General features: G+C 35.9%; 1 protein-coding gene across 1 annotated transcript in view; it reads right to left on the reverse strand.

The window, feature by feature from the left end:
- COL25A1 (collagen type XXV alpha 1 chain) overlaps positions 1-27,791 on the reverse strand; it is a 451,181-nt gene that overhangs the window by 179,695 nt on the left and 243,695 nt on the right. The window contains exons 3-4 of the mRNA XM_059924214.1: positions 23,389-23,433; positions 21,014-21,021 (exon numbers count right to left, since the gene is read on the reverse strand). Coding sequence (XP_059780197.1) covers positions 21,014-21,021; positions 23,389-23,433 — 53 coding nt within the window. The remainder of the gene's footprint in view (positions 1-21,013; positions 21,022-23,388; positions 23,434-27,791) is intronic.

A 27,791-nucleotide genomic window follows, 5' to 3' on the forward strand; every position in this document is an offset into this window, starting at 1 on the left:
AACAAACATACATGTCATTCAGTCTCATGTCATTCCATAATAAGTTTTTATCTTTCACTTGCATAAACATTAATCTTGTCTAAATAAGATCTGAATCCAAAAAAGCAAAAAAAAAAAAGTTTATAAATAATGCCAATAATTCAAATACTTCAACTTGATACTAACTAGATTCTCAAACTTTCTCTTAACCCTATTTTAATTTAAATTAAAGTAAAAACACAAGCAATTAAAGATTGACAAAGTTTTGAGGTTTAATTCAAGTCATTGGAAGACAATATTATTTAAAAGTAGGAAATAGATTTCCTTCATGGTGTTATTCTATTTCTTAACCACACAAATATTTAAAAAACAAAAATGTAAAAGTTTATGGCGGATTGAAACCTGAAAGACACCTTTACTTAAAAGTTCTTATTTCTCTTAAGAAACCGAAACCTCCATGTGCAGAAACAGAATGCGCAAGGCTACTTCATCTTAAGCATCACTCAAGAAACACATTTGATGTTGGTTTGTGCCATGATGATAAGAACACAGTAAACTATGAGAAGTGTCATTTCTGGAAAATTAGTTAGCTGTAGATCAGCAAAAGACAAATCTTTGTAATAGAAGTGACATGATGACTTTGATGAGTTGAACTTTTTAAAACACGGAGCATTTTAAAAGACATCCCCTTGGAAATGAACGAATTTAGATAGAACATACTGTATGCCATTATTCGTAAGCCCATTTTCATCACTGCAGAACAGCTATGTCAGTGTGACAACGTCTTCCTTAAAATTCATGTTTGGGATCCACTTTTAGTTAATTAATTTAAAAAGTAAAGAGAAAACTTGGACTCTTATCTCTGAGGCTCCCACTAACTAAAATTCTATAACTTTCATATTTTATGCACTCTGAAACTTTCCATAATTTGAAGATAAAAATCTCAGGAAAAGATCCTTCTTCTAAAAATATATATTTTTTTACTTAGAAAAATTTGAGCTACAAAACATTCTGAATGAAGAGTCAATACCCTGGTTAATTGTTACAGATGAACTATTTCTAAATTTGTTAGAAAAAAAATTAAAAGCCTATAAATGCCAAATATAAGAACTTTAATAATTCACTATTATTTTAGTATCCCATTACATATATATTTGGATGTTAGACAAGGAGCTAGTTTTACATAAGTACACACATTCATTCACTGGGCTTCATATGATGCCCTTGGTGGATAAAGCCAAACATTCAACTAGCTTTGGTTATAGTTTTAAAAGTAAGAAGTTTGAAGATCTGTAATTTAGGATGCTTTTTAAATACCATTCTTGGTATGCAAAGGTATTTAAAAGGCTAGCCAGCACAGAGTGAGACAAGGTGGGAACAAATATGTAACAAAAGAGATGTCATTTTCTAAGAGGTTTATCATACTGATTTTAATAGTAAGCCACCTGCTGTAGCTACTGTCAAAGAGCAAAGATATAGCACGGAAACATTTCACACCTGAAATGATGCTGACTTCAAGTCCCCAAATAAGAAACATTCTAATATAAACCATCCCCTTTGACTGTTATCTAAACTCTTCCCAAAAGAAATTCTTACATTGTCCATGGAGTCTAATTTACTGACAATATAAAAGGATATTATAAATCACTGAAAGTACTAAAGTAGGTCACATCTTGGTAATCACTGTACTTTAGGGCAATAGATAGTAGAGCAGAGTTCCTACTGCAACAGAGAGATGATTCGGGTCAATTTCCAGTAATAATTTACAAAAATGAAAGCTTCCTATTTAATTTACTTTTAACAGAACACAAGCCTAGAAAATGATCTAGGTGCTCTAGTTATTAGAGTATTTAGAAAGTACTGGAAGTTACAGAAATGAATAGGAATGAAAGAAATTGTCTACCCTTTAATGATACTTTTTAATGACAAAATAAAAGCTTCTTCTCCTCACAATGATGAATAGCAGGAGGTTTCCCAATCCAAATTCATTTGCCTTGTGGTTTTGATTAAATATATGCACATAGGAAACCTCATATTATAGGAAATATATAATTTCTGTATGAGTTTCTTGTGAATTATAATATTTGGTGCAAGGTCAAGCAATTTTTCATTTTGTTCAAAATGTTCTAACGATCTGAAATCGCCTTCAGTTTGTTTACACCCTTCAAAGTCTCTCCTTCTAAACTCTATTAACATTACCAAACTGAAGCTAAATAAGGATTTTCTTCCCTCTATCTAAACAGGGGAGTTAATGCCTATGGGAAAATAACATTCTTAACAAATAAAGCCCAGGGGATCCAGTCAGGCAAAGGAATAAATCCTCATCTTTCACACAAGTTTCAAACTGGTAAACAATACAAGAATTCAAAATAGTTTCTTTTCAAGTCACGCCGTATAAGGTACAAAGTAAGTTTGTATGTAACGGCGATGCCAGATCAACTTTCCAGACATGAAGATTCAATGATTAGAGGCTTAACTTTAACATGCAAAGTAGAGGGTTGGATGGAGATGGAGGGGGGCAACAGGATAAATAATCTGCACAACTGGAAGTGGAAGTTTAGGTCATTTCCTATGTGAGGATATAGAGGGCATATTGGATAATGGTGAGACTATCTGAAGGGAAACCACAAGCTGATTAGTTCCACTCCAAGGGATGGTTTTTAAAAACCAGTTCTTATTCTTTACCACTGATTAGAAGTCTAAATGAAAGGCTACATATGGCGAAAGATATATCCATCCAGCCATTACAGCAAAAGGGCGATAAATTATCCAGGGTGCCTGCAGAGAACCCTTTAATTCACTCTTTCAATTTTCATTCTCACCTGCAAAAAAGTCTGAAACTGTATGCCAGTTGGTTGTTAATAATGTGCCCTGGGAGGGAGCGAGTTGAAATTGTTCCCCAAACTGCAAATCAAGAGACAAAGTATGTGCGTCTACTCCTGTTGAGTGAAATGATGTATCAGAACAGAAGATGGTGTCTGCAGTACAGGACGAAAGTATGCTTTCATGTGTCCCCTAAAATCCATGGCTCTGGGCAGCAAAGCTCTGGAGCCCTTATATTTCTACTCCCAGAAGAATATCCTAACATAGATGTAGCTAACAGAAGCCTCCAAAAGGAAGTTTGTGATATAAAATTTAAAATAATTGTTTTTAAATTTGTAGTTTCCAGATTGGATTTCTACTGTGCCTGCCAAACATTCTCCCTCCTTTTCTGCGGGTTAGCTACACAAATATGGATTTCATTTGTTTATTAATAGAAGGAAGTGGTGACTCAGACGCTTTGTACAGATGCCTCAGTTTTCCTATTTCTACTCTCCTTCCGCAGAGCACTGTAAAATGTAACCGGTTCAAAGCTAGGAGGAGGGGAGAGCGCAGTGGGGCTGGGATTAGGAAGAGCAAGCCCCTTGCCTCTCTGGCTTGGTTTGCAGCCCAGGCTACCTCCCCCTGGACCTCCTGACTCCTGCTCACCTCAGCCCCTGGACAGTCCATTTTGTCCTTGTCCTCAGTCTGGATGTGGGTTCAGCATCATCTCCTCCCCAAATCTGCTCTTCCTTCTTTAGTCTCTATCCCATGGTCTGCACTATTATTCCCCAGAGCAAGGCCTGAGAATCACCCCCACTTCTCCCTCCTCCTCCTCCTTACACCTAGTCACACATTCTGCCATTTCTACCTCATTAATACACCCTGAATCTATCCCATTCTCTATATCTCTCCAGGTCATTTTATTTCTCACCCAAATAACTGCAACAATATATTAACCATCTCTCTCTTCCCCTTTGTCTTCCTCCTGTCCTTTAGCAAGAGTGATCTTCCTAAAATGTTTGCCTGCCCATGCTACCCCACTTCTTAAATCCTTCAGATTGTATACTTTTAGGATAATTACTTAGCATGGCATGCAAGGTCCTTCACCTCATCCTACCCCAATCCCTGCTTTCTATTTACTTCCTCATCCCCTCCTTGAACTTTACATTTCAACCTTAATAAGCAGTTTTCCTGAATGCCATTCTTTCGTGTATCTCAAAGGTTTTGAACATGCTAGCCTCCATGAAAACACTGCACAACTTAGACTTTTCACATTGACAACACTGTGACTTAGATCCAGAGGCAACCTGATCCCCTCCCCACCAAAATTTGGGTGATTTACCCCGCTATGGTTCTTCCGTTGTACCTCGACATACCCTGAGCATATTTCTCACATAATATTGCTATGTTCTTGTTTTGTTTTGCTCCTAGTAGACTCTAAGGTCTTTGAAGACAGGGGCTATGTTTATCTGCTATTGTATCCCCATCATGTATAGCAGAGGGCATGGTACATATTAGGCATTCCATATGAGTTTGATGAATGAATCACTGAATGAGTGGGCACTATATTTTAGATAACTGTATGAACTAATTATTAATAACTCTTTAAGTCCCTCCTGCCTCTATATCCCATGATTCCATCCTTTATTCATTTCTTTGAGCATATAGAAATACTTGTTAATAAGACATTCTGCAGAAATACAAGCTAGAGATGTATATGTGTATTTTTGAGACTGAAAATATTAGCAAGTAAGGAAACAAGAAAAAGTTTTATTTTATTTAACCCTAAGTAAATCTTAAGAAAGCATGGGGACTGTGAAGATAAAAAGTGCATTAAAAATATCATTCATAATGACTTAAAAAAAACCCCATAAGAACATTTAGGTAACCCGGGACACTTTATATTCCAAGGCTTGATGTCTTTTTAATTCCACCAAAGCAAGAACTAAAGTTCATTTAATAACTAAAGGAGGGAATTCTTTCTATATTATGGTTCAGGACTCAATTCAGAGCAAACAAGTCATACTTAGTTAATTTAGGCCAAATGTAGGCCAACATCACGGTGTCCAAATGATCAGAAATTAAGCAGAAGCCACTCTTTGCGTAAGAGGAAACCATAGCATTTTATATAACTAGTTTGGAAGAATGGGGACATTGAGGTCTTCTCTGCAATCACATGCTGCCGAAGATTACTAAATGCTTGGCCATTCATGAGGAAACAATAATGTACCCTTAAGTCACTCATTTGACTTTGCTCAAAATATTTACATTCAAAAATGTGTCCAAACTGCTTTTTTCATAGCACTTTATTTTAGTGTGGCTTTCTTGACCATGGCTAGTTATTGCCTCACAAATCCACAGAAGTCATATAATTATGACTTCCCTAATTTGTCCCATAAGGCATCACAGGCCTGCATAAGCAGACCGCCCTAGGAATTCAGCCACACAACTAAGTATTTGGTCACAAGAAAGTCAAACAGGAAGAAGGGCCATGACACTCCATTTGTTCACAGACTGGACGTTGGAAAAATATGCAGGTGTCCAATCAGCAATCAAAAGCAAAGACTTTAAAACTGAGAGATTCATTTTTAATAATTCTGACTGCCTTGTGCTACCTGTTTTGCTTTTCTATTTTTGAGTGTAAAATGAAACACTCTTTTAGCTCTTTGGAAGAGAGAGGATTCATCCCTAAACTCTCACTTTTTTGTTTTAATCATGTTTCCCACTATAAGAATGTCAGTTGCTCCCTCTTCAAACCTTATGAAAGTGACCCTAAAAATATGTCATTTTTTTCACAGAAGCATTATTAAAAATTAAACTTTCACATGAGACGATTGGTAATATGAAACAAGATAACCAGAACTGTTCCATTTGAGACGATCACCCTGGATCCAATACAAGGTATTGAAATCACTCAGTGGCATGAGAAATAGTAAGAAGAAAGAGAAAGCCATAGCAGTGTCTGTTGGTGCTCGAAGATTTTGTAAGTGCTTCAAGACAAAAAGCCTTCATTATCAATGAAGTTATGAAGTAACCTGGGAGGCCTGAGGCTCCTAGCCTGGTATTCATACTTTATTCTTCTTACAAACCACTCCCTAACTTTTATGTTGCTCTTTTTCAAAAAAATTCTTTTCCCTTTTCTTTTTCTGTTCAAAGTTTCTAGTGATAACAGGTTTGATGACATTTTTCTTTTCTAAAATTTTACAAAGACAAAGGTCACATTACTCCCCAAGTGGCATACCTATACACATCTCATTGGAGATTTCTGGTTCTCTCAATTCTTTAAGGAATTATATCCAAACAGGGTAGCCGAGATTGGCTGTTCACCAATTTTGTTTACTTTTTCTTCTAAGCCCACAGCTACATTTCACTCTCTCCCTTGCAGTTATGTGTGAAAATGTGACTTGACACTTGCCAAAGAAATGTGTCAGCAGTGATATAAACCATAAACTCTTGTACTTCTAGTGCTGGCCAAAAAAATCCTCCCACCTGACTGTCCATTCTCTTTCTTTCTTTATCTTATCCAGTGGCTGTATGCCTATGCCCAGGGTAACCTCAGAACACACATATGGAAGATGGCAGAGTCCCCAGAGTCTTGCCCTTCATCATGTATAAGAAATCAATGTCTACTGTGGTAAGCCAGTAACATCTCAGAGTTTGTCTGTTAAAACAGCTATAGTCATTCTAAAACAGATGGTATCTAGAAATAGACCACAGGAAAGAATAATCTTGCAAAAAATACATTGTCAATATTTTGGTATGTCTCTTTCCTCCTCCTTCTCCTCCTCCTTTTTTTACTTTAACACCTTTACTTATCTCAGTTTTGGGGGTATTTTTCCATTATCTCTGCTCCTTCAAGAATTCCAAAATTCTGTTTAATCTGGCACTAAATCTACGTAAACAATATCAAAAGAAGCACTGAAACAAATTGCCACTGAACACGGCAATGTTCAAACATGGCAGCCTGAACCACTCAAAACAGAAGATATGAAAAGACACTGGGGAATCTATTCTATGTAAGAATTATAGTTATGTCTCTTTTTCTACCTTTTGTTCCAGGACACAAAGCTGTATGAAGGGTTCCAAAATGAACTACTCATCTGTGACAACCTATGGTCATTCTATTATAACGCTGTTCCCAAACAGCCATTAAACACAAATTAATTCTCCAGGTTTGTTTTGTTTGTTTATCTGGTTTGTTATGGTGACTACATCTGAATTTATCAAGCCATCTTGGTATTTTATAGTGATACCGTTTCCTGCAAGATGAGTGGTTTTCTCCCTCCATTAAAAATGATATCTTATTATTACAGAAAAAATAACAGTAACCACACATTCAAAAGCACCCTCTTTGAGCCCAAACAGAAATCAAAATATTTTGATAATTAAGCAAGAATATAGCAAAAGCAATTAAAGGAACATTTGCTGAAAAACTCCATTACAATTTTATGTTCAGTTTTCTCAACTCAAGAGCCAAAGCTCGTATCTCCACACAATTTACTTCTGTTAGATGAAAATTAGATGATTTATAAGTGTGTTTTGAGTAAAGAGCAATATGAAAGATCACATACAAGATGTAAGATCCACAGATAGCTAAGAAAAGCCTAAAATGAACCTTAGATAATAGGTAGGATAAGATACAACAAAGAAGATACTTGCAAAGAAGTTGGTAACACTTAAAGCTTACCTGCCCAAAAAACAACTTGTAGAAATATGGGGGGGAAATGGGTTTTGAAGTGAGATAGACCTGGGTTCAAGTTCCAATTCTGCCTCCTACTAAATGTGAATCCTTGGGTGGGCTAATTTACTTGATCTGCCTAACCCTCGGTTTCTTCCTCTGTAAATGGGTATAATATATCTCTAGTTCACAAGGCTAGAATGACAGTTGGTATGTAAAGTGACACATATTAGGTAGTTATTATAAATTGTAGTTATGAAAGTATCTGGAAAAGATTTACTATTGGCTTAAAAGTCATACTGTTTTTTTTCCATATAAAGTAAAGATATCAGAGTTTCTCATCTAAAAGTTCTACAGAGATTTCTTTTCCTAATTCATCTACCACATTGGCAGAAATAGCATTGTAAGCTTAACTTGCCTAAGTCTGCTTCATTCATCTGTCAACAAGATTCTGGGCTTCAAATCGAGCTGACAATTGTTGAAGGTGGACAGAACAGAACAGGCTGCACCACGGTGTTGTATTTCACACCTCAGAGGGTTCTGTGCTACCAACAATAACATCATATCTCTGTCAGTCAAGCACAATTATAGGGTTCGATAGACTGATACAAATAAAAAAGCCAGTTAAAACAGATCTCCTGAGTCTGTTCTGGATATGGTTATGGGACTTGTTTGATTCTGTTACCTGTGAATAGTAGAACGGTACCTCCTTTGGGGACAAAAGGACAAAGAGAGGGCATTCCCCCAATGAGTCTAAAAAAAGGTCAAAACTAGTGCACGATTTGCTACAACTAAAAACGCTGAAGTTATTTTGTAAATGTTGATCATACTATTTCCTTCGTATTGAAACACGAATGTGTTTTTGAGATATCCAAAATAGAAGGTACAATTTCATGCCAGCTGGAATCAGGTAACACAATGGTCAGGCAAATCATTCAAGCAAATACATTTGTAAAATACAAGCTAGGCGCTCAGAGCACTTGCACAGAGTTCTTTATAGCAGTGTTTTAATACATATCACTTTTATGAGAAAGAAAATAGAAAAAAGCACCTGATATTCACATCAAAATAAATTACATACATTATCATAAAATTGCTACATTGTGGCTGTTTATAGCAAAGAATCCTGTGATAGCAATACCTTTTTGTCAAAATGGATAAGGCTGAGTAATAAGCTGAACAGCTTCCTAAAGAGTAAATCGATATGTGGGATCTAATTCAAGTTGTATTTCAAGTTTTAAATTATACATGATCTCAATATGCAAGATACAGAAACTGACAAAAGTAACACTCTAGCCACAAATAATTCTAGTGTGATACTGACAAGTTTTCCAAAATATATCAAATGAAAATATAAATGTAAGGTGTCTAAATTAAATTTTATTATGAAGTGTTTCTCCCCCCCACCCCTTTAAGGTTACTTGAGAGTATTACTGCAGAAGGGCAATGAAAAAACATGACTCTCAGTGACAAAAGAGATCTGCCAATGTCCCTTCAGGAAAACCAATCTTTCATTTGTTTGTTTGTTGTGATGAGTGCCCTAATCCTGTCTATTGCACCAATGAGCACATTTCACAACAAAGTCAAAGTGAATGGCAAGAAAACACACATCAACCCTTGAGCAAGTGCTCATGGAACATTCTCCAGGATAGATCATATCTTGGGTCACAAATCAAGCGTTGGTAAATTTAAGAAAATTGAAATTGAATCAAGTATCTTTTCCGACCACAATGCTATGAGACTAAGTATCAATTACGGGAAAAAATCCGTAAAAAATACAAACACATAGAGGGTAAACAATACACTACTTAATAACCAAGAGATCACTGAAGAAATCAAAGAGGAAGTTAAAAAATACCTAGAAACAAACGACAATGAAAACACGATGACCCAAAGCTTATGGGAAGCAGCAAAAGCAGTTCAAAGATGGAAGTTTATAGCAATACAAGCCTACCTCAAGAAACAAGAAACATCTCAAATAAACAACCTAACCTTACACGTGAAGCAATTAGAGAAAGAAGAACAAAAAAACCCCAAAGTTACCAGAAGGAAAGAAATCATAAACAACAGATCAGAAATAAATGCAAAAGAAATGAAGGAAATGATAGCAAAGATCAATAAAGCTAAAAGCTGGTTCTTCTAGAATATAAACAAAATTGATAAGCCATTAGCCAGACTCATCAAGAAAAAAAGGGAGAGGACTCAAATCAATAGAATTAGAAATGAAAAAGGAGAAGTAACAACTGATGCTGCAGAAATACAAAGGATCATGAGAGATTACTACAAGCAACTATATACCAATAAAATGGACAACTTGGAAGAAATGGACAAACTCTTAGAAAAGCACAACCTTCTGAAACTGAACCAGGAATAAATAGAAAATATAAACAGACCAATCACAATCACTGAAATTGAGACTGTAATTAAAAATCTACCAACAAACAAAAGCCCAGGACCAGATGGCTTCACAGGAGAATTCTATCAAACATTTAGAGAAGAGCTAACACTTATACTTCTCAAACTCTTCCAAACTATAGCAGAGGGAGGAACACTCCCAAACTCATTCTAGGAGGCCACCATCACCCTGATACCAAAACCAAACAAAGATGTCACAAAGAAAAAAACTACAAGCCAATATCATTGATGAACACAGATGAAAAACTCCTCAACAAAATACTAGCAAACAGAATCCAACAGCACATTAAAAGGATTATACACCATGATCAACTGCGGTTTATCCCAAGAATGCAAGGATTCTTTAATATATGCAAATCAATCAATGTGATACACCATATTAACAAACTGAAGAATAAAAATTATATGATCTTCACAATAGATGTAGAAAAAGCTTTCGACAAAATTCAACACCGATTTATGATAAAAACCCTCCAGAAAACACACACACACACACAAAAACCCTCCAGAGAGTAGGCATAGAGGGAACTTATCTCAACATAATAAAGGCCATATATAACAAACCCACAGCCAACATCGCCCTCAATGGTGAAAAACTGAAGCCATTTCCACTAAGATCAGGAACAAGACAAGGTTGCCCACTCTCACCACTATTACTCAACGTTGTTTTGGAAGTTTTAGCCACAGTAATCAGAGAAGAAAAAGTAATAAAGGAATCCAAATTGGAAAAGAACAAGTAAAGCTGTCACTGTTTGCAGATGACATGATACTATACATAGAGAATCCTAAAGATGCTACCAGAAAACTACTAAAGCTAATCAATGAATTTGGTAAAGTAGCAGGATACAAAATTAATGCACAGAAATCTCTTGCATTCCTATACACTAAGGATGAAAAATCTGAAAGAGAAATTAAGAAAACACTCCCATTTACCATTGCAACAAAAACAATAAAATACTTAGGAATAAACCTACCTAAGGAGACAAAAGACCTGTATGCAGAAAACTATAAGACACTGATGAAAGAAATTAAAGATGATACAAAGGGATGGAGAGATATACCATGTTCTTGGATTGGAAGAATCAACATTGTGAAAATGACTCTACTACCCAAAGCAATCTACAGATTCATTGCAATCCCTATCAAACTACCAATGGCATTTTTCACAGAACTAGAACAAAAAATTTCACAATTTGTATGGAAACACAAAAGACCCCGAATAGCCAAAGCAATCTGGAGAAAGAAATATGGAGCTGGAGGAATCAGGTTCCCAGACTTCAGACTCTAACTCAAAGCTACACTAATCAAGACAGTATGGTACTGGCACAAAAACAGAAATATAGATCAATGGAACAAGATAGAAAGCCCACACATAAACCCAGGCACATATGGTCATCTTATTTTTGATAAAGGAGGCAAGAATATACAATGGAGAAAAGACAGCCTCTTCAATAAGTGGTGCTGGGAAAACTGGACAGCTACACGTAAAAGAATGAAATTAGAACACTCCCTAACAACATACACAAAAATAAACTCAAAATGGATTAAAGACCTAAATGTAAGGCCAGACACTATAAAACCCTTAGAGGAAAGCACAGGCAGAACACTCTATGACATAAATCACAGCAAGATCCGTTTTTACCCACCTCCTAGAGAAATGGAAATAAAAACAAAAATAAACAAATGGGACCTAACGGAACTTAAAAGCTTTTGCACAGAAAAGGAAAACATAAACAAGGCAAGAAGTCAACCTGCAGAATGGGAGAAAATATTTTCAAATGAAGCAACTGACAAATGATTAATCTCCATTATTTACAAGCAACTCATGCAGCTCAGTATCAAAAAAACAAACAAACCAATCCCAAAATGGGCAGAAGACCTAAATAAACATTTCTCCAAAGAAGGTATTCAGATTGCCAACAAACACGTGAAAGGATGCTCAACATCACTAATCATTAGAGAAATGCAAATCAAAACTACAGTGAGGTGTCACCTCACACCAGTCAGAATGGCCATCATCAAAAAATCTACAGTAAATGCTGGAGAGGTTGTGGAGAAAAGGGAACCCTCTTGCACTGTTGGTGGGAATGTAAATAGATACAGCCACTATGGAGAACAACAGTATGGAGGTTCCTTAAAAAACTAAAAATAGAGCTACCATATGACCCAGCAATCCCACTACTGGGCATATACCCTGAGAAAACCATAATTCAAAAAGAGTCATGTACCACAATGCTCATTGCAACACTATTTACAATAGCCAGGACATGGAAGCAACCTAAGTGTCCATCGACAGATGAATGGATAAAGATGTGGCACGTATACACAATGGAATATTATTCAGCCATAAAAAGGAATGAAAGTGAGTTATTTGTAGTGAGGTGGATGGAGCTAGAGTCTGTCATACACAGTGAAGTAAGTCAGAAAGAGAAAAACAGATACCATATAGTAAAACATATATATATATAATCTAAAAAAAAAAAAAAAAGGTTCTGAAGAACCTAGGGGCAGGACAGGAATGAAGATGCAGATGTAGAGAATGGACTTGAGGGAGGGGGAAGGGTAAGCTGGGATGAAGTGAGAGAGTGGCATGGACATATATACACTACCAAATGTAAAATAGATAGCTAGTGGGAAGCAGCCACATAGCACAAGGAGATCAGCTCGGTGCTTTGTGACCACCTAGAGGGGTGGGATAGGGAAGGTGGGGAGGAGACACAAGAGGGAGGAGATATGGGGATATATGTATATGTATAGCTGATTCACTTTGTTATACAGCAGAAACTAACACACCATTGTAAAGCAATTATACTCTAATAAAGATGTTAAAAACAAAAAAGAAAATACACATCAGGACACAAGGTTACACATCACAATCTTCCTGTACTTATGAAACCACAGGACCACAGAGGCTCATGGCTATAAGGAAGTTGGAGGGATTTGCTTCATACAGATTCTATGCCATGGATTGCTCATCAAAAGCAAGGCTATTTAACTTCTCAGACTACCTTTGTGATTTACATTAAATTTACGGCATGGAGGCATGGGCAATTACCATTAAACTTGCCACATAAGTCTTGATATTTTATCCAATTTCTTATTTGTTGAGATAAATATTTTTTTGTTGAGCACAGAATTTGGGAAATAAATTGTTCTAAAAATAAATTTATAGAAACATTCTGATTTCAGTTTATGGAAAAGAAGTGGAAGGAAAAATATGAAAAAAAATAAATGATGCTAAAAATAGGAGGAGTATGGTAACTGAAAGTTACAATTGTCAATAATTGGATACTATATCTAAGTAAATATAATACTGATCAATCCATTTAATCATAATAAAGCCACTGTTCATCCATTTTGTTCAGACGCAAGAAAGATAGAGGTAGCCTCATCCACCAGAGGACAGAGAGCAGAAGCAAGAACAACTACAATGCTGCAGCCTGTGGAACAAAAACCACATTCACAGAAAGATAGACAAGAGGAAAAGGCAGAGGGCTATGTACCAGGTGGAGGAACAGGATAAAAACCCCAGAAAAACAACTAAATGAAGTGGAGATAGGAAACCTTCCAGAAAAAGAACTCAGAATAATGATAGTGAGGGTGATCCAGGACCTCAGAAAAAGAATGTAGGAAAAGATAGAGAAGTTGCAAGAAATGTTTAACAAAGACCTAGAAGAATTAAAGAACAAACACCTAGAAGAATTAAAGAACAAAAGAAGAGAGATGAACAATACAATAACTGAAATGAAAAATACAATGGAAGGAATCAATAGCAGAATAACTGAGGCAGAAGAATGGATAAGTGATCTGGAAGACAGAATGGTGGAATTCACTGCCACGGAACAGAATAAAGAAAAAAGAATGAAGACAAATGAAGACAGCCTAAGAGACCTCTGGGACAACATTAAATGCAACAACATTTGCCTTATAGGGGTCCCAGAAGGAGAAGACAGAGAAAAAGGACCCAAGAAAATATCTGAAGAGATTATAGTCGAAAACTTCACTAACATGGGAAAGAAAATAGCCACCCAAGTCCAGGAAGCACAGAGAGTCCCAGGCAGGATAAACCAAAGGAGAAATATGCTGAGACACACAGTAATCAAACTGACAAAAATTAAAGACAAAGAAAAATTATTGAAGACAACAAGGGAAAAACAACAAATAACATACAAGGGAACTCCCATAAGGTTAACAGCTGATTTCTCAGTAGAAACTCTACAAGCCAGAAGGGAGTGGCATCAGATATTTAAAGTGATGAAAGGGAAGAACCTACAACCAAGATTACTCTACCCGGCAAGGATCTCATTCAGATTCGACAGAGAAATCAAAAGCTTTACAGACAAGCAAAAGCTAAGACAATTCAGCACCACCAAACCACCTTTACAACAAATGCTAAAGGAACCTCTCTAAGTGGGAAACACAAGAGAAGAAAAGGACCTACAAAAACAAACCCATAACAATTAAGAAAATGGTAATAGGAACAAAAATATCGATAATTACCTTAAACGTGAATGGATTAAATGCTCCAACCAAAAGACACAGGCTCGCTGAATGGATACAAAAACAAGACCCATCTATATGCTGTCTACAAGAGACACACTTCAGACCCAGGGACACATACAGACTGAAAGTGAGGGGATGGAAAAAGATATTCCATGCAAATGGAAATCAAAAGAAAGCTAGAGTAGCTATACTCATATCAGATAAAATAGACTTTAAAATAAAGAAGGTTACAAGAGACAAGGAAGGACACTACATAATGATCAAGGGATCAATCCAAAAAGAAGATATAACAATTATAAATATATATGCACCCAACATAGGAGCACCTCAATACATAAGGCAACTGCTAACAGCTATAACAGAGGAAATTGACAGTAACACAATAATAGTGGGGGACTTTAACACCTCACTTACACAAATGGACAGATCATCCAAACAGAAAATTAATAAGGAAACACAAGCTTTAAGTGACACAATAGACCAGATAGATTTAATTTATATTTATAGGACATTCCATCCAAAAACAGCAGATTACACTTTCTTCTCAAGTGTACATGGAACATTCTCCAGGATGTATCACATCTTGAGTCACAAATCAAGCCTCAGTAAATTTAAGAAAATTGAAATCATATCAAGCATCTTTTCTGACCACAACGCTATGAGATTAGAAATCAATTACAGGGATAAAAACGTAAATACTACAAACACATGGAGGCTAAACAATACGTTACTAAATAACCAAGAGGTCACTGAAGAAATCAAAGAGGAAATCAAAAAATACCTAGAGACAAATTACCACGAAAACATGACAATCCAAAACCTATGGGATTTAGCAAAAGCAGTTTTAAGAGAGAAGTTTATAGCAATAAAACCCTACCTCAAGAAACATGAAAAATCTCAAATAAACAATCTAACCTTACATCTAAAGGAACTAGAGAAAGAAGAACAAACAAAACCCAAAGTTAGTAGAAGGGAAGAAATCATAAAGATCAGAGCAGAAATAAATGAAATAGAAACAAAGAAAACAATAGCAAAGATCAATAAAACTAAAAGCTGGTTCTTTGAGAAGATAAACAAAATTGATAAACCATTGGCCAGACTCATCAAGAAAGAGGGAGAGGACTCAAATCAATAAAATTAGAAATGAAAAAGGAGATGTTACAACAGACAATGCAGAAGTACAAAGCATCCTAAGAGACTACTACAAGCAACTCTATGCCAATAAAATGGACAACCTGGAAGAAATGGACAAATTCTTAAAAGGTATAACCTTCCAAGACAGAACCAGGATGAAACAGAAAATATGAACAGACCAATCATAAGTAATGAAATTGAAAATGTGATTAAAAATCTTCCAACAAAGAAAAAGTCCAGGACCAGATGGCTTCACAGGTGAATTCTATCAAACAGTTAGGAAGAGCTAACACCTATCTTTCTCAAGCTATCCCAAAAAATTGGAGAGGAAGGAACACTCCCAAACTCATTCTACAAGGCCACAATCACCTTGATACCAAAACCAGACAAAGATACTACAAAAAAAGACAATTACAGACCAATATCACTAATGAATATAGAAGCAAATATCCTCAACAAAACACTAGCAAACAGAATCCAACAACACATTAAAAGGATCATACACCATGATCAAGTGGGATTTATCCCAGGGATGCAAGGATTCTTCAATATAAGCAAATCAATCAATATGATACACCATATTATCAAATTGAAGAAGAAAAACCATATGATCATCTCAATAGATGCAGAAAAAGCTTTTGACAAAATTCAGCACCCATTTATGATAAAACTCTCCAGAAAGTGGGCATAGAGGGAACCTACGTGAACATAATAAAGGCCATATACGACAAACCCATAGCAAACATCATTCTCAATGGTGAAAAACTGAAAGCATTTCCTCTAAGGTCAGGAACAAGACAAGGATGTCCACTCTCGCCACTATTATTCAACATAGCTTTGGAAGTCCTAGCCACAGCAATGAGAGAAGAAAAAGAAATAAAGGAATTCAAATCGGAAAAGAAAAAGTAAAACTGTCACTGTTTGCAGATGACATGATACTATACATAGAGAATCCTAAAGATGCCACCAGAAAACTACTAGAGCTAATCAATGAATTTGCTAATGTAGCAGGATACAAAATTAATGCACAGAAATCTCTTGCATTCCTATACACTAATGATGAAAAAGCCGAAAGAGAAATTAAGGAAACACTCCCATTTATCACTGCAGCAAAAAGAATAAAATACCTAGGAATAAACCTACCTAGGGAGACAAAAGACCTGTATGCAGAAAACTATAAGACACTGGTGAAAGAAATTAAAGATGATACAAACAGATGGAGAGATATACCATGTTCTTGCATTGGAAGAATCAATATTGTGAAAATGACTATATTGCTAAAAGCCATCTACAGATCCAATGCAATCCCTATCAAATTACCAATCACATTTTTTACAGAACTAGAGCAAAAAATCTTAAAATTTGTATGGAGACACAAAAGACCCCGAATAGCCAAAGCAGTCTCGAGGGAAAAAAACGGAGCTGGAGGAATCAGACTCCCTGACTTCAGACTATACTACAAATCTACAGTAATCAAGACAATATGGTACTGGCACAAAAACAGAAATATAGATCAATGGAACAGGATAGAAATCCCAGAGATTAAACCCATGCACCTATTGTCAACTAATCTATGACAAAAGAGGCAAGGATATACAATGGAGATAAGACAGTCTATGCAATAAGTGGTGCTGGGAAAACTGGACAGCTACATGTAAAAGAATGAAGTTAGAACAGTCCCTAACACCATACACAAAAATAAACTCAAAATGGATTAGAGACCTAAATGTAAGACCGGGCACTATAAAACTCTCAGAGGAAAACATAGGAGGAACACTCTTTGACATAAATCACAACAAGATCTTTTTTGATCCACCTCCTAGAGTAATGGAAATAAAAACAAAAATAAACAAATGGGACCTAATGAAACTTAAAAGCTTCTGCACAGCAAAGGAAACCATAAACAAGATGAAAAGACAACCCTCAGAATGGGAGAAAATATTTGCAAACAAATCAACAGACAAAGGATTAATCTCCAAAATATATAAACAGCTCATGTAGCTCAATATTAAAAAACAAACAACCCAATCCAAAAATAGGCAGAAGACCTAAATAGACATTTCTCCAAAGAAGACATACAGATGGCCAAGAAGCACATGAAAAGCTGCTCAGCATCACTAATTATTAGAGAAATGCAAATCAAACTACAATGAGGTATCACCTCACACCAGTTAGAATGGGCATCATCAGAAAATCTACAAACAACAAATGCTGGAGAGGGTGTGGAGAAAAGGGAACCCTCTTGAGCTGTTGGTGGGAATGTAAATTGATACAGCCACTATGGAGAACAGTATGGAGGTTCCGTTAAAAACTAAAAATAGAATTACCATATGACCCAGCAATCCCACTACTGGGCATATACCCAGAGAAAACCATAATTCAAAAAGACACAGGCACCCCAATGTTCACTGCAGCACTATTTACAATAGCCAGGTCATGAAGCAACCTAAATGCCCATCGACAGACGAATGGATAAAGAAGATGTGGTACATATATACAAGGGAGTATTACTCAGCCATAAAAAGGAACGAAATTGGGTCATTTGTAGAGACGTGGATGGATCTAGAAACTGTTATACAGAGTGAAGTAAGTCAGAAAGAGAAAAACATATATCGTATATGAACGCATACATGTGGAACCTAGAAAAATGGTACAGATGAACCAGTTTGCAGGGCAGAAATAGAGACACAGATGTACCAAGGGGGGACAATGGAGGGGTAGGGGTGGTGGTGTGATGAATTGGGAGATTGGGATTGACATATATACAGTAATATGTATAAAATGGATAACTAATAAGAACCTGCTGTATAATAATAAAAAAAAGAAATAAAATGGAAATATTTTATCAAGCCACCTACTCTAAAGGAAAATTTGATGAAAAACAAATACAATACCTTGAAAATCATATATGGGGGTTTAGAAATTGGAGGCTTAAGAGGATTTCATTACAAGGTATTTCACCCCTAAGGGCTCCCATGATACGGGGTCCCAAGTACTTACGGTGAGACTCCATTGTATTAGAAAAGGTAGCACAATGAATATATTTTTTTTTCTCTTTTTCACAATCAATGGTTTTTTGTCTTATCAAATGTGAGCAACTTAACTCGAGTTATCTTTTAGTCAGTATAAAAAAAGTGTGGATATATGTATATGTATAACTGATTCACTTCGCTGTACAGCAGAAACTAACATAACTATACTATACTATTTACTATAGTTGTAAATCAACTATACTCCAATAAAAATTTAAAAACAAAACAAAGATAACACACAAAAGAACACGAAAGAAAACCTCATAATTACATATACCTTATTTCTTGGATCTGATGCAATTTGCTAAACACATTATAACTTCTTTAAAATGCATCTGAGATGCCGTAGTATTAATGCTTATTGTATAGATTAGCCATTTTACATTTTTTGGTCATGTTTTTATTATATGTAATTATTTATATCAAGAAATATAATTTGATATTGAATCACTATGTTGTACCCCTGAAACTAATATAATATTGTAAATCAACTATATTTCAATAAAAAAAAGAAATACAATTTGACCCATGGCTAGCCAAACCTGTGTAACAATGAGCCATATTATAATATACTTACAATTTCAAGGAAGAAGGATAACGTGGTAAGCAGAAACCATTTACAATCAGACATATCTAACTGAATTCCAACTTTGCAAACCCTCTTTAGCTGTACAGCCATTGATAATTAACCTCTATGAGCCTCAGTTTCCTTGTTGACAATGGTAATGTTTAGAGACATTAATGGGAATGGGGATGGTAACATCAGAGACAAAATAAATGTATGTAAAGTGCCTAGAATATTGCCTGCCATACACAGGGGCTTAAAACATATTAGTCCTCTTTTTTTTTTTTTTAATTAATTAATTTATTTATTTTTGGCTGTGTTGGGTCTTCGTTTCTGCGCGAGGGCTTTCTCTAGTTGCGGCAAGTGGGGGCCACTCTTCATCGCGGTGCGCAGGCCTCTCGGTATCTCGGCCTCTCTTGTTGCGGAGCACAAGCTCCAGACGCGCAGGCTCAGTAATTGTGGCTCACAGGCCTAGTTGCTCCGCGGCATGTGGGATCTTCCCAGACCAGGGCTCGAACCCGTGTCCCCTGCATTGGCAGGCAGACTCTCAACCACTGCGCCACCAGGGAAGCCCCTCTTTTTTAATATATAATAAGAAAAGGAAAAAACAATTGAAATGTTGTAGGTGGAGAACCTGCACTAATAGATGGCCCCCTGAAAGCAAGAGCCATATGGGTGTCTAAACTTGTGAAGGACCAAACAGGAAATACTAGAATCCTCAATCTCATCACAAGGCAGAAATGAGATTTAACTGCCTCTTGGCCTGCCTAATACTTACCTCCACAAAAAGAAGCCTTGAACGCTCTATTTTGGATGTAATCTCCAGAGTTTCCTTTGGGTAGTAGTGGTTTGTTTCTAGTTTTAAAGACAGAGTCTTAAATATGAAGCCAAAGAATAAGGCTCCTAGACCTGGGGCATGCCATCTGCCTAGCATTAAGCAAAAGCTGAAAGTCAGTTACAGAAGCAAAGTCATTTCTAACATGATTTATGTTCCGTCCTTGAACGTGGCAGGAAGACTGCAAAAGATATTTGGAAGCCAATGCTTCCTGTGAATAAAGTAAACGAGTATATGCTAAGCCCCTCTCCCTGGACCATGCTGGTCTGTTAGAGAAGTTGCCAATGCAGAGTCTGTGAACCCTGGAGCAAACCGGCTATTCGGAATGAGAAAATATCTCCAGGCCAATGATCATTGCTACCGTAAACGTACAGAGCACAGTACGGCACCAGGGTCAGATGACAGATATCCAGGATATTACTCAAAAACACATCTAGCTCAAAGCTGACAAGATAATCTGTTCCTGTGAGTACAAAGCAGGCTGGAATGCTGCAGCCATGACCTACACAAGGAAAGAAAAAAGAAAGTGCAACTCTCCAAGGGCTCCAACTCAAGCTCTTTATGCAGGCAAAACTCCAAGGGACTTCAAAGGGAGTGTTGCTTATGGAGAGAGCGCTGAACCAAGCCCACCGAGGGTATCACTTCCATGATCATGTTGCCATCTACATTTCGTGAACTGGCAAATGCAAATATTTCAGATACAAGCTTAAACGAATGAAAAAAGAAGTGTGAAAGAGCTTGAGGGTTTGCTCGCAAAGAAACCTCAGAATTTCAGGAAAAGCATTTAATATCAGGAGCTTCATAAGTATTCCAACATTCCCAAGACAGTAATTGGTTTGTGATCGTATTAGAAATAAAAGTTATTTTTTAATTGACACATATTGCACTCCTACATATCACATGATCACAAAACAGTATACTCAAAAAATAATGTCCCACAGTTAAATACTCTTAAAAAGGTCAGCAATATTTTTCTAATTGAAATATAGAGTATATTTTGATGTTTTAACAGTTTTAACATACGTGATTTGATTAACGTAGAGGAGCCAGAATGCAGCAAATATACTTACAGGAGGACCTATGGTTGGGGGAGAGTAGAGAGAATAAGAAAAAGGAGAGACAAATTAGTGAATATACAAATAGTAAGATTTAATAAAAGATTAGAACATCATCATAATCATCAGCACAATACAAGAGACATAGAAATCACTTAAGAATTTAGTGCCTCTCAGTCATTTTTTAGATCATGAACCTATTATGAGACCATATCAGAAAAATGCATTTACATCTATGTGCACACAAAATTTTTTGTAAAATTTCAAAGAATATAGTCCCTGAGGACTGTTTATGAATTACTGAGAAGTTCATATATTTTAAGAAAAGACTGTCTAATTTATACACCTAAAAATTTAGATAAAATATGAATTAGGAAGAGCGTTAGTCATTTATGATAGACCAGTTGTAGACAATTGATATATAAATTTCTTGAGTTTGGTAAAATGGCTAAATCAGAAAGGTACCTGCTATTTGTTCTAAGAATGTTTATCATTCAGTAGTATTGTCAATATATAAAAGACTAAGTCCTGATGTTTATATAAGTTTCTTTAAAACTATGTATTCTCATCAAAACACAGGCAAAGTCTAAGAAAATTTCAATATTTCGCACACCATATGTTCAATTAAAGCGCCAGTTCTCAGTAGCCAAGAAGTTGGGAATTGATTTTTATATTTTCTGTAAAACTGCATAAGTACAAAATTTTCACTTTTTTTTCTTAATCCTCTTTCTTTCTTTTGACACAAAGATCAATTCAGTGATTATTTGGGTCCACCAATGTTTTATCATTTCTTTTTCCTCAAAAACAAATTTATAAAGCATCCTCTATTATAAAACTTTGCACTCAATGAAAGGGATACCTATACAATTTTCCAGTTACTTAGAGTGAATGAGGTTTAAAAATAACTTTTGATAATTCCCTTCAAGGAATTAAAACTTAGCAGCTATGTTTTCATAAAAACCTTTTTACTTTGACATCATATTTCCAAAAGCGAGAGGAAATGAGACAAAAAAAATCAATCTGCTGTCTGCTCTTTTTGATAGTTAGTATTTCTATTTTTTAACCCTTAGTAGATTGTTTTTAATATTAATAAATACTTGTAGAAAATGCTGGAAAATAGCATTTCTTAGTACACTAAAATCAAACCTTAAATTACCTTCCTCTTATCTTGCAAGGAAGAATTGATGTCCTGTTAAGACTTCACATTTACATTTACATTTTTGGAGTCTGAGACTTTATAAAACTAGTAAAACCGTAAGTGAACACACTCATTTGAATACCTTGGTTTCAGAAAAAAATAGTTTTTATTTGACTTTGCATATAGGGATTTGGCCTGAAAGCAAAAAACAAAACAAAACAAAACAAAAATCACTAAAATGCGTGTCAGGACAATTGGTTGTGCTTCTAGTTCTGCTCATAAAAAATTGCATGGTCGGGCTTCCCTGGTGGCGCAGTGGTTGAGAGTCTACCTGCCAATTCAGGGAACACGGGTTCGAGCCCTGGTCTGGGAAGAGCCCACATGCCGCGGAGCGGCTGGGCCCGTGAGCCACAATTGCTGAGCCTGCGCGTCTGGAGCCTGTGCTCCGCAACAAGAGAGGCCGCGATGGTGAGAGGCCCGCGCACCGCGATGAAGAGTGGGCCCCGCTTGCCGCAATTAGAGAAAGCCCTCGCACAGAAACGAAGACCCAACACAGCCATAAATAAATAAATAAATAAATAAAATAAATAAATAAAAAGGAATTCCTTTAAAAAAAAAAATTGCATGGCCTTGGCTGAATCACCTGACTGCTCTGCATCTCCATTTCCTCAACTATAAAATGAAAACTCTGTATTGATTACTAAGGTTCCTGTCATCACTAAAATTCTATGGTTATACAAGAGGAATAAAAAATCTCAAATTTTGAAATGAGAGTCAAAAGAATGACAAAATTTTACCAGTTGGATAAAATAATAATCAGCTTTCCAGGACATGTGCCCCAGTGTCCCAAGGCAGATGTTTCTGCAAAGAGTGTGCATTGACTGACCACCTATGTAGATGGAAAGATGGGTGATGTTGTCATACTGCATGTGGCTAAGAAACCCTCTGCTGTACACTGAAAGGGCAGATTTAACTTGACACAGTAAATAAGCCAAAATTGGGTGCCATGGGTTAGTAAACCGTAATGAATAATATTTTGCAAACTTCTCCTTCCTACTGTTTGATGGAAATAAGAAGATAAAAAAAAAATTCTATGTGTAGCAGAGAAGATATAAACATCTCACACACACACACACGCATGCGCACATGCACACAACATCCAACAGAACAATATAATCACTAGTTAGGAGGAACAGATGTGGGAACCTAGCCAGAACATGAATGACACAGAACAGCTGAAAGAGAGACTTACCAGATTCTCCTCTTCGGCCCCTTTTACCTCGTTTCCCCGGAGGGCCTGAAATAAAAAGAACAATTTTTGGAATTTTTGGTTCCAAAATGGCTAGTAAATGATTTCTATATATCTTGTCACTGTTTTTAACTAACATGAAAAGGACCAGAGATTTGTAAAGGCCAACTCTGTCTCTGGCATTTCAGCATAACTGTTAAGTTTCATTTAATTATAAAAGCTGTCCTAGATCTCTAACCAACTAGTGTTACTTAGAAACACTAAGGATTCAGAATTTTTGTTCATCCTGCCTGGGTATCATCAATAAGAAAGTGTTCACTAAGCAAACTGGTGGTGTTGAGATTTCATGTTTCTTAGGAAAATTTCTTTTCTGAAGGTTTCAGCATATTAATAATTAAAAGTACTAAGTACAAATGATTACAGTTTCTCTTCAGTCAGGTTCCTCATGCATCTCTTGAAAATATTTAGTTGGCAGTTAATTAAACATATATATCAATAATGTAAATAATCTTTACAAATATTTCTATTTTATTAAATGTGAATTTTCATCTATTGGAATTTCTCTAAGAACCAGCTGAGTTAAAATCACAACACTTTTAACTGGAAAGTGTTTAGGTAGTAAGTATTGGTCTCATTTTTCTAAGGGGCTAGCTCATTACTGTCATTCAATAAATGTTTAGTCTTTACGGTGATCTCATTTTAAAAGTGAAGAAATAACCTTTTTTTTCAGTGAGTTCCCTATGAAGACCACCACGCCAGTATGTGTCAGACTTGCACAAGTCTCTAGACGTTCATGGTTTTCAAGTCATTATTCTCAACTATATAATTTCTGCCCTCATTTCCTTGGTTAGGAATAGCTCCTGCTGAATTATGATCCCAGCAAATAGAAGAGAATAATTAGCCCACAGTGAGAATTGAGGTCTTAAAATATTTGCTGGGAGAAAGAGGCCAAGGAAAATACAGAACTGCCTGGTTTTGAAGAATGAGTGGCAAAGTTGGACTGATGACTTCTAAACTCTAGAAAGTTCAAGGCACAGGCCTTGGCACCCAGTTGACTCTTAATGTGATCCTGAGCTACCAACTTCCACATGGAAACACTATCACGAGAAATAAAAACATCAGTGGGCCAGGTTAGTTTCCCTGCAAGCCCTTACACAGAGTAAGTCTGGCCATGTGTGTTTTGTAAGAGGTTAAAAACAATCAAGCAATAAAATCAATTGAAAATATTAGGAGAAGCGGCTCTGTAGCAGAGTCCAAAATTGTCATTCGAAATTTCAGGTTTCTTTCTGTGTTCTGAAATAAAGAGAGATTTTCATCACACTCAAGTTATCCTTGGGTAGACTGAGAGCAGAAGGAAAATCATATAAATAGGTAAATAAACCCAGTGGAATCCTAATAGGTATGAAAAATATACATTTATACACATGCTCAAACACACACATACACAGATATATATTGACAAATTCTGATGTATAATATACAATGCCCTTTGGATTAGGAATCAGATTTTTTTATATTACAAAATTACTTTAAGAAGTGTTTAGCAACTACTAGATACTTATGATGTCTGTGGTCTTCACAGTAGGGACTACAGGTCATGTATAAGATGTATATCTGCTCTGAAGAAGCAAAGAAGTTGAAAAGACTAAAATAACACACATGAAAAATTCGTTAGTAGTATGTTGTGAAGGTGGCACAATGAGTTTGCGCTCTGATTTGTTCCTTCTACTCTCAACACATGGTCAATTATAAAAAGAGAAAAACATTTAAAAGTATTTGCATTCAAAAAAGACATGGGCATGTCCACAGGCCAGAAATGAACCAGAACTGGAAAATGGAGAGCAGGGATAAACCATGAGCTTGCCTGGCTCTGGTTCTAGAAGTAGAAATGGTGGCTATGGGTTCTATCCCTGAAGAATAAATACTCAAAAGTTCTTTCATCAGATTCAGACTCACTTCTTAAAGCTGGGGGCTTATAAATGCTAAAGAGAAGCTTTAAAAAAAATCTAGATCTCTGGCTTAAAGGCTGGGGAATATAGATATAACCTCTCAATCAGAAAACGAAGTAAGCATCTGCTGGTTTGATGCCTGATTCTGTGATATTCCAAACATAAATCTGCAACAGGAGTCCTGAAATGTCATTTTAAGACAACTCTGGTCTAGAAAGCTGGGATGTCAGGTAAAGAAGGACATAAAATGAATAGGTAAGAAAAGGTGAGTATAGAGGAAAGAAAGGCAGACACACACAGAGAGGAAACTACACACACACACACACACACACACACACACACTAAAAACCTCCTACTCACAATGAGTATAGAAGTCAAAGTTCCAAAACATATAAAGAAATCTAATGCTAAGAAAGGTAGCGCTAAATAATAAGATCATGAATTCTTCCTAGGTAAAATTAATTAATTTTAAGAAACCATCAGACGAAGATTAGTATGTTAATTATGCTTTAAGAGATCAATGAAGAAGTAATACTCATTAAAGAGCAAGGGATTTTGAATGTAAACAAGGAAAAAAAAGAACAAGTGGATATGAAAGAGAACCCTTTAGAAATCTTGAAAATGTCATTGAAATTAAAAAAAAAAAAAGATAAATCAATTAAATGCTAACCTGGATATTGTTGAAGAAGGAACAGACATGGAAGATGTAGAATGCAGCCCAGAGAGACAGATCCAATATCTATCTATGTATCTGACTATCCACTGTAATCTGAACGTACATGTCCCATAAATTCACAGGTTGAAATTCTAACTCCCAAAGATGATAATTTTGGGAGTGGGGTCTTTGGGAGTTGCTTAAATCATGAAGCTGGAGCCCTCAAGAATGAGGCTTATAACAAAGACCCCACAGAGACCCCTAGTCCCTTCCACTATGTTAGGACACAGTGAAAAGACACCAGCTATGAACCAGGAAGAGGGCCCTTACCTGAAGGTGACCATGCCGAAACCTTGATCTTAGATGTCCCAGCCTCCTGAACTGTGAAATAAATTTTTGTTGTTTATAAGTCACCCAGCCTGTGGTATTTCGTTACAGCAGCCCAAACAGAATAAGACTCTATCTACTATCTATCTATCTATCTATCTATCTATCTATCTATCTATCTATCTATCATCTGTCTGTCTATGTATCTATGTATCTATCTATCCATCTATGTTAAGAAGAAAATTTTTACTTATAAAAGAACTCAAAATAAATGATAGGGAAGACTTTGTTTAAGAGATAATAGTTGAGAATATTCCAGAATTGAACTTAGGATACCTAAGATTGAACTTATACTCCAAGTGGCAAGTAAAAATAAATCACACTTAAACACAAAGAAGGAGAAGCTTAGAAATATTCAAGGATAAAGAGAAAATGTTAAGAACTACCAGAAGGAAGATTACAATGGAAGATACCTAACTGACTGCTGTCTCATCCACAACAAAGGTGCCAGAGGGCCCAGACCTGATTTTTATGAAAAGTCTTAGAAGCCTATAATTATGTTTGTTTATTGGAATTAGTTTGTCACTTTCCTCCTGAAGAATATTCCTTTTAAATAGTAGAATTTATCAAGTAAAAACAACAGATTACATAAATGTTTAAAAATAATTTAAAATAAACTTTTAAAAATAGTTAAAAGATATCAGATTATAAAAAATGATCAGAGAAGCAATGATATTTTTGAAGAAACCAAGAAACAAAGTTAAGGGGATTCCCTGGTGGTCCAGTGGTTAGGACTCAGCCCTTCCACTGCCGCTGGCCCGGGTTTGATCCTGGTTGGGGAACTAAGATCCCATAAGCCACGCCAAAAAAAAAAAAAAAAAAAAAAGGAACATGTCTGCCTTAAATATTCAATTTAAAGAAATGAACCAAATGCTGTGGGAAATTTCCTCATTATATTGAGAGTTGAGAAAAAATAAAATCTAAGGAAACTGAAAAGATACTTGGTAAGACAGATATCTATTGAATATGACAAGGTTTTCCAAAGAATTTCATAATATTTGAGAGAAAAAATTAAGCTAAACTAAGTTATGAGAAGATGGGAATCCAAACCCTATTGGATTTACAAAGAAAATACTTGATTTGAGAAAAGCATGTTGTAATTGCTATAAGAAACAGAAGACTGGAGTGAGCATTATACTGAGTTTGTGAATTAATAAATTACACAAAACTCACAGTAACACATAGATTAAAGATCTTGCTTACAAAGATAATAAATAGAAGTTTTGAAAAAGTCTACTGTGCAGATGAGATAATTTGATATTGCTCCTGAATTTAAAGGCAAAAGTAATTTAAAAATGATATACATGGGATGAATTTGACAATGGGCAGCTGGCAGATCACCAGAGTGAAAAAGAAAACAAATGACAGATATTTCCCAGACAAAACCGATGTCAACAATAGCTAACAGTAGTTGA

This window comes from Balaenoptera ricei, chromosome 5 (genome assembly GCF_028023285.1).
Source record: "Balaenoptera ricei isolate mBalRic1 chromosome 5, mBalRic1.hap2, whole genome shotgun sequence".
NCBI classification, from domain to species: Eukaryota; Metazoa; Chordata; class Mammalia; order Artiodactyla; family Balaenopteridae; genus Balaenoptera; species Balaenoptera ricei.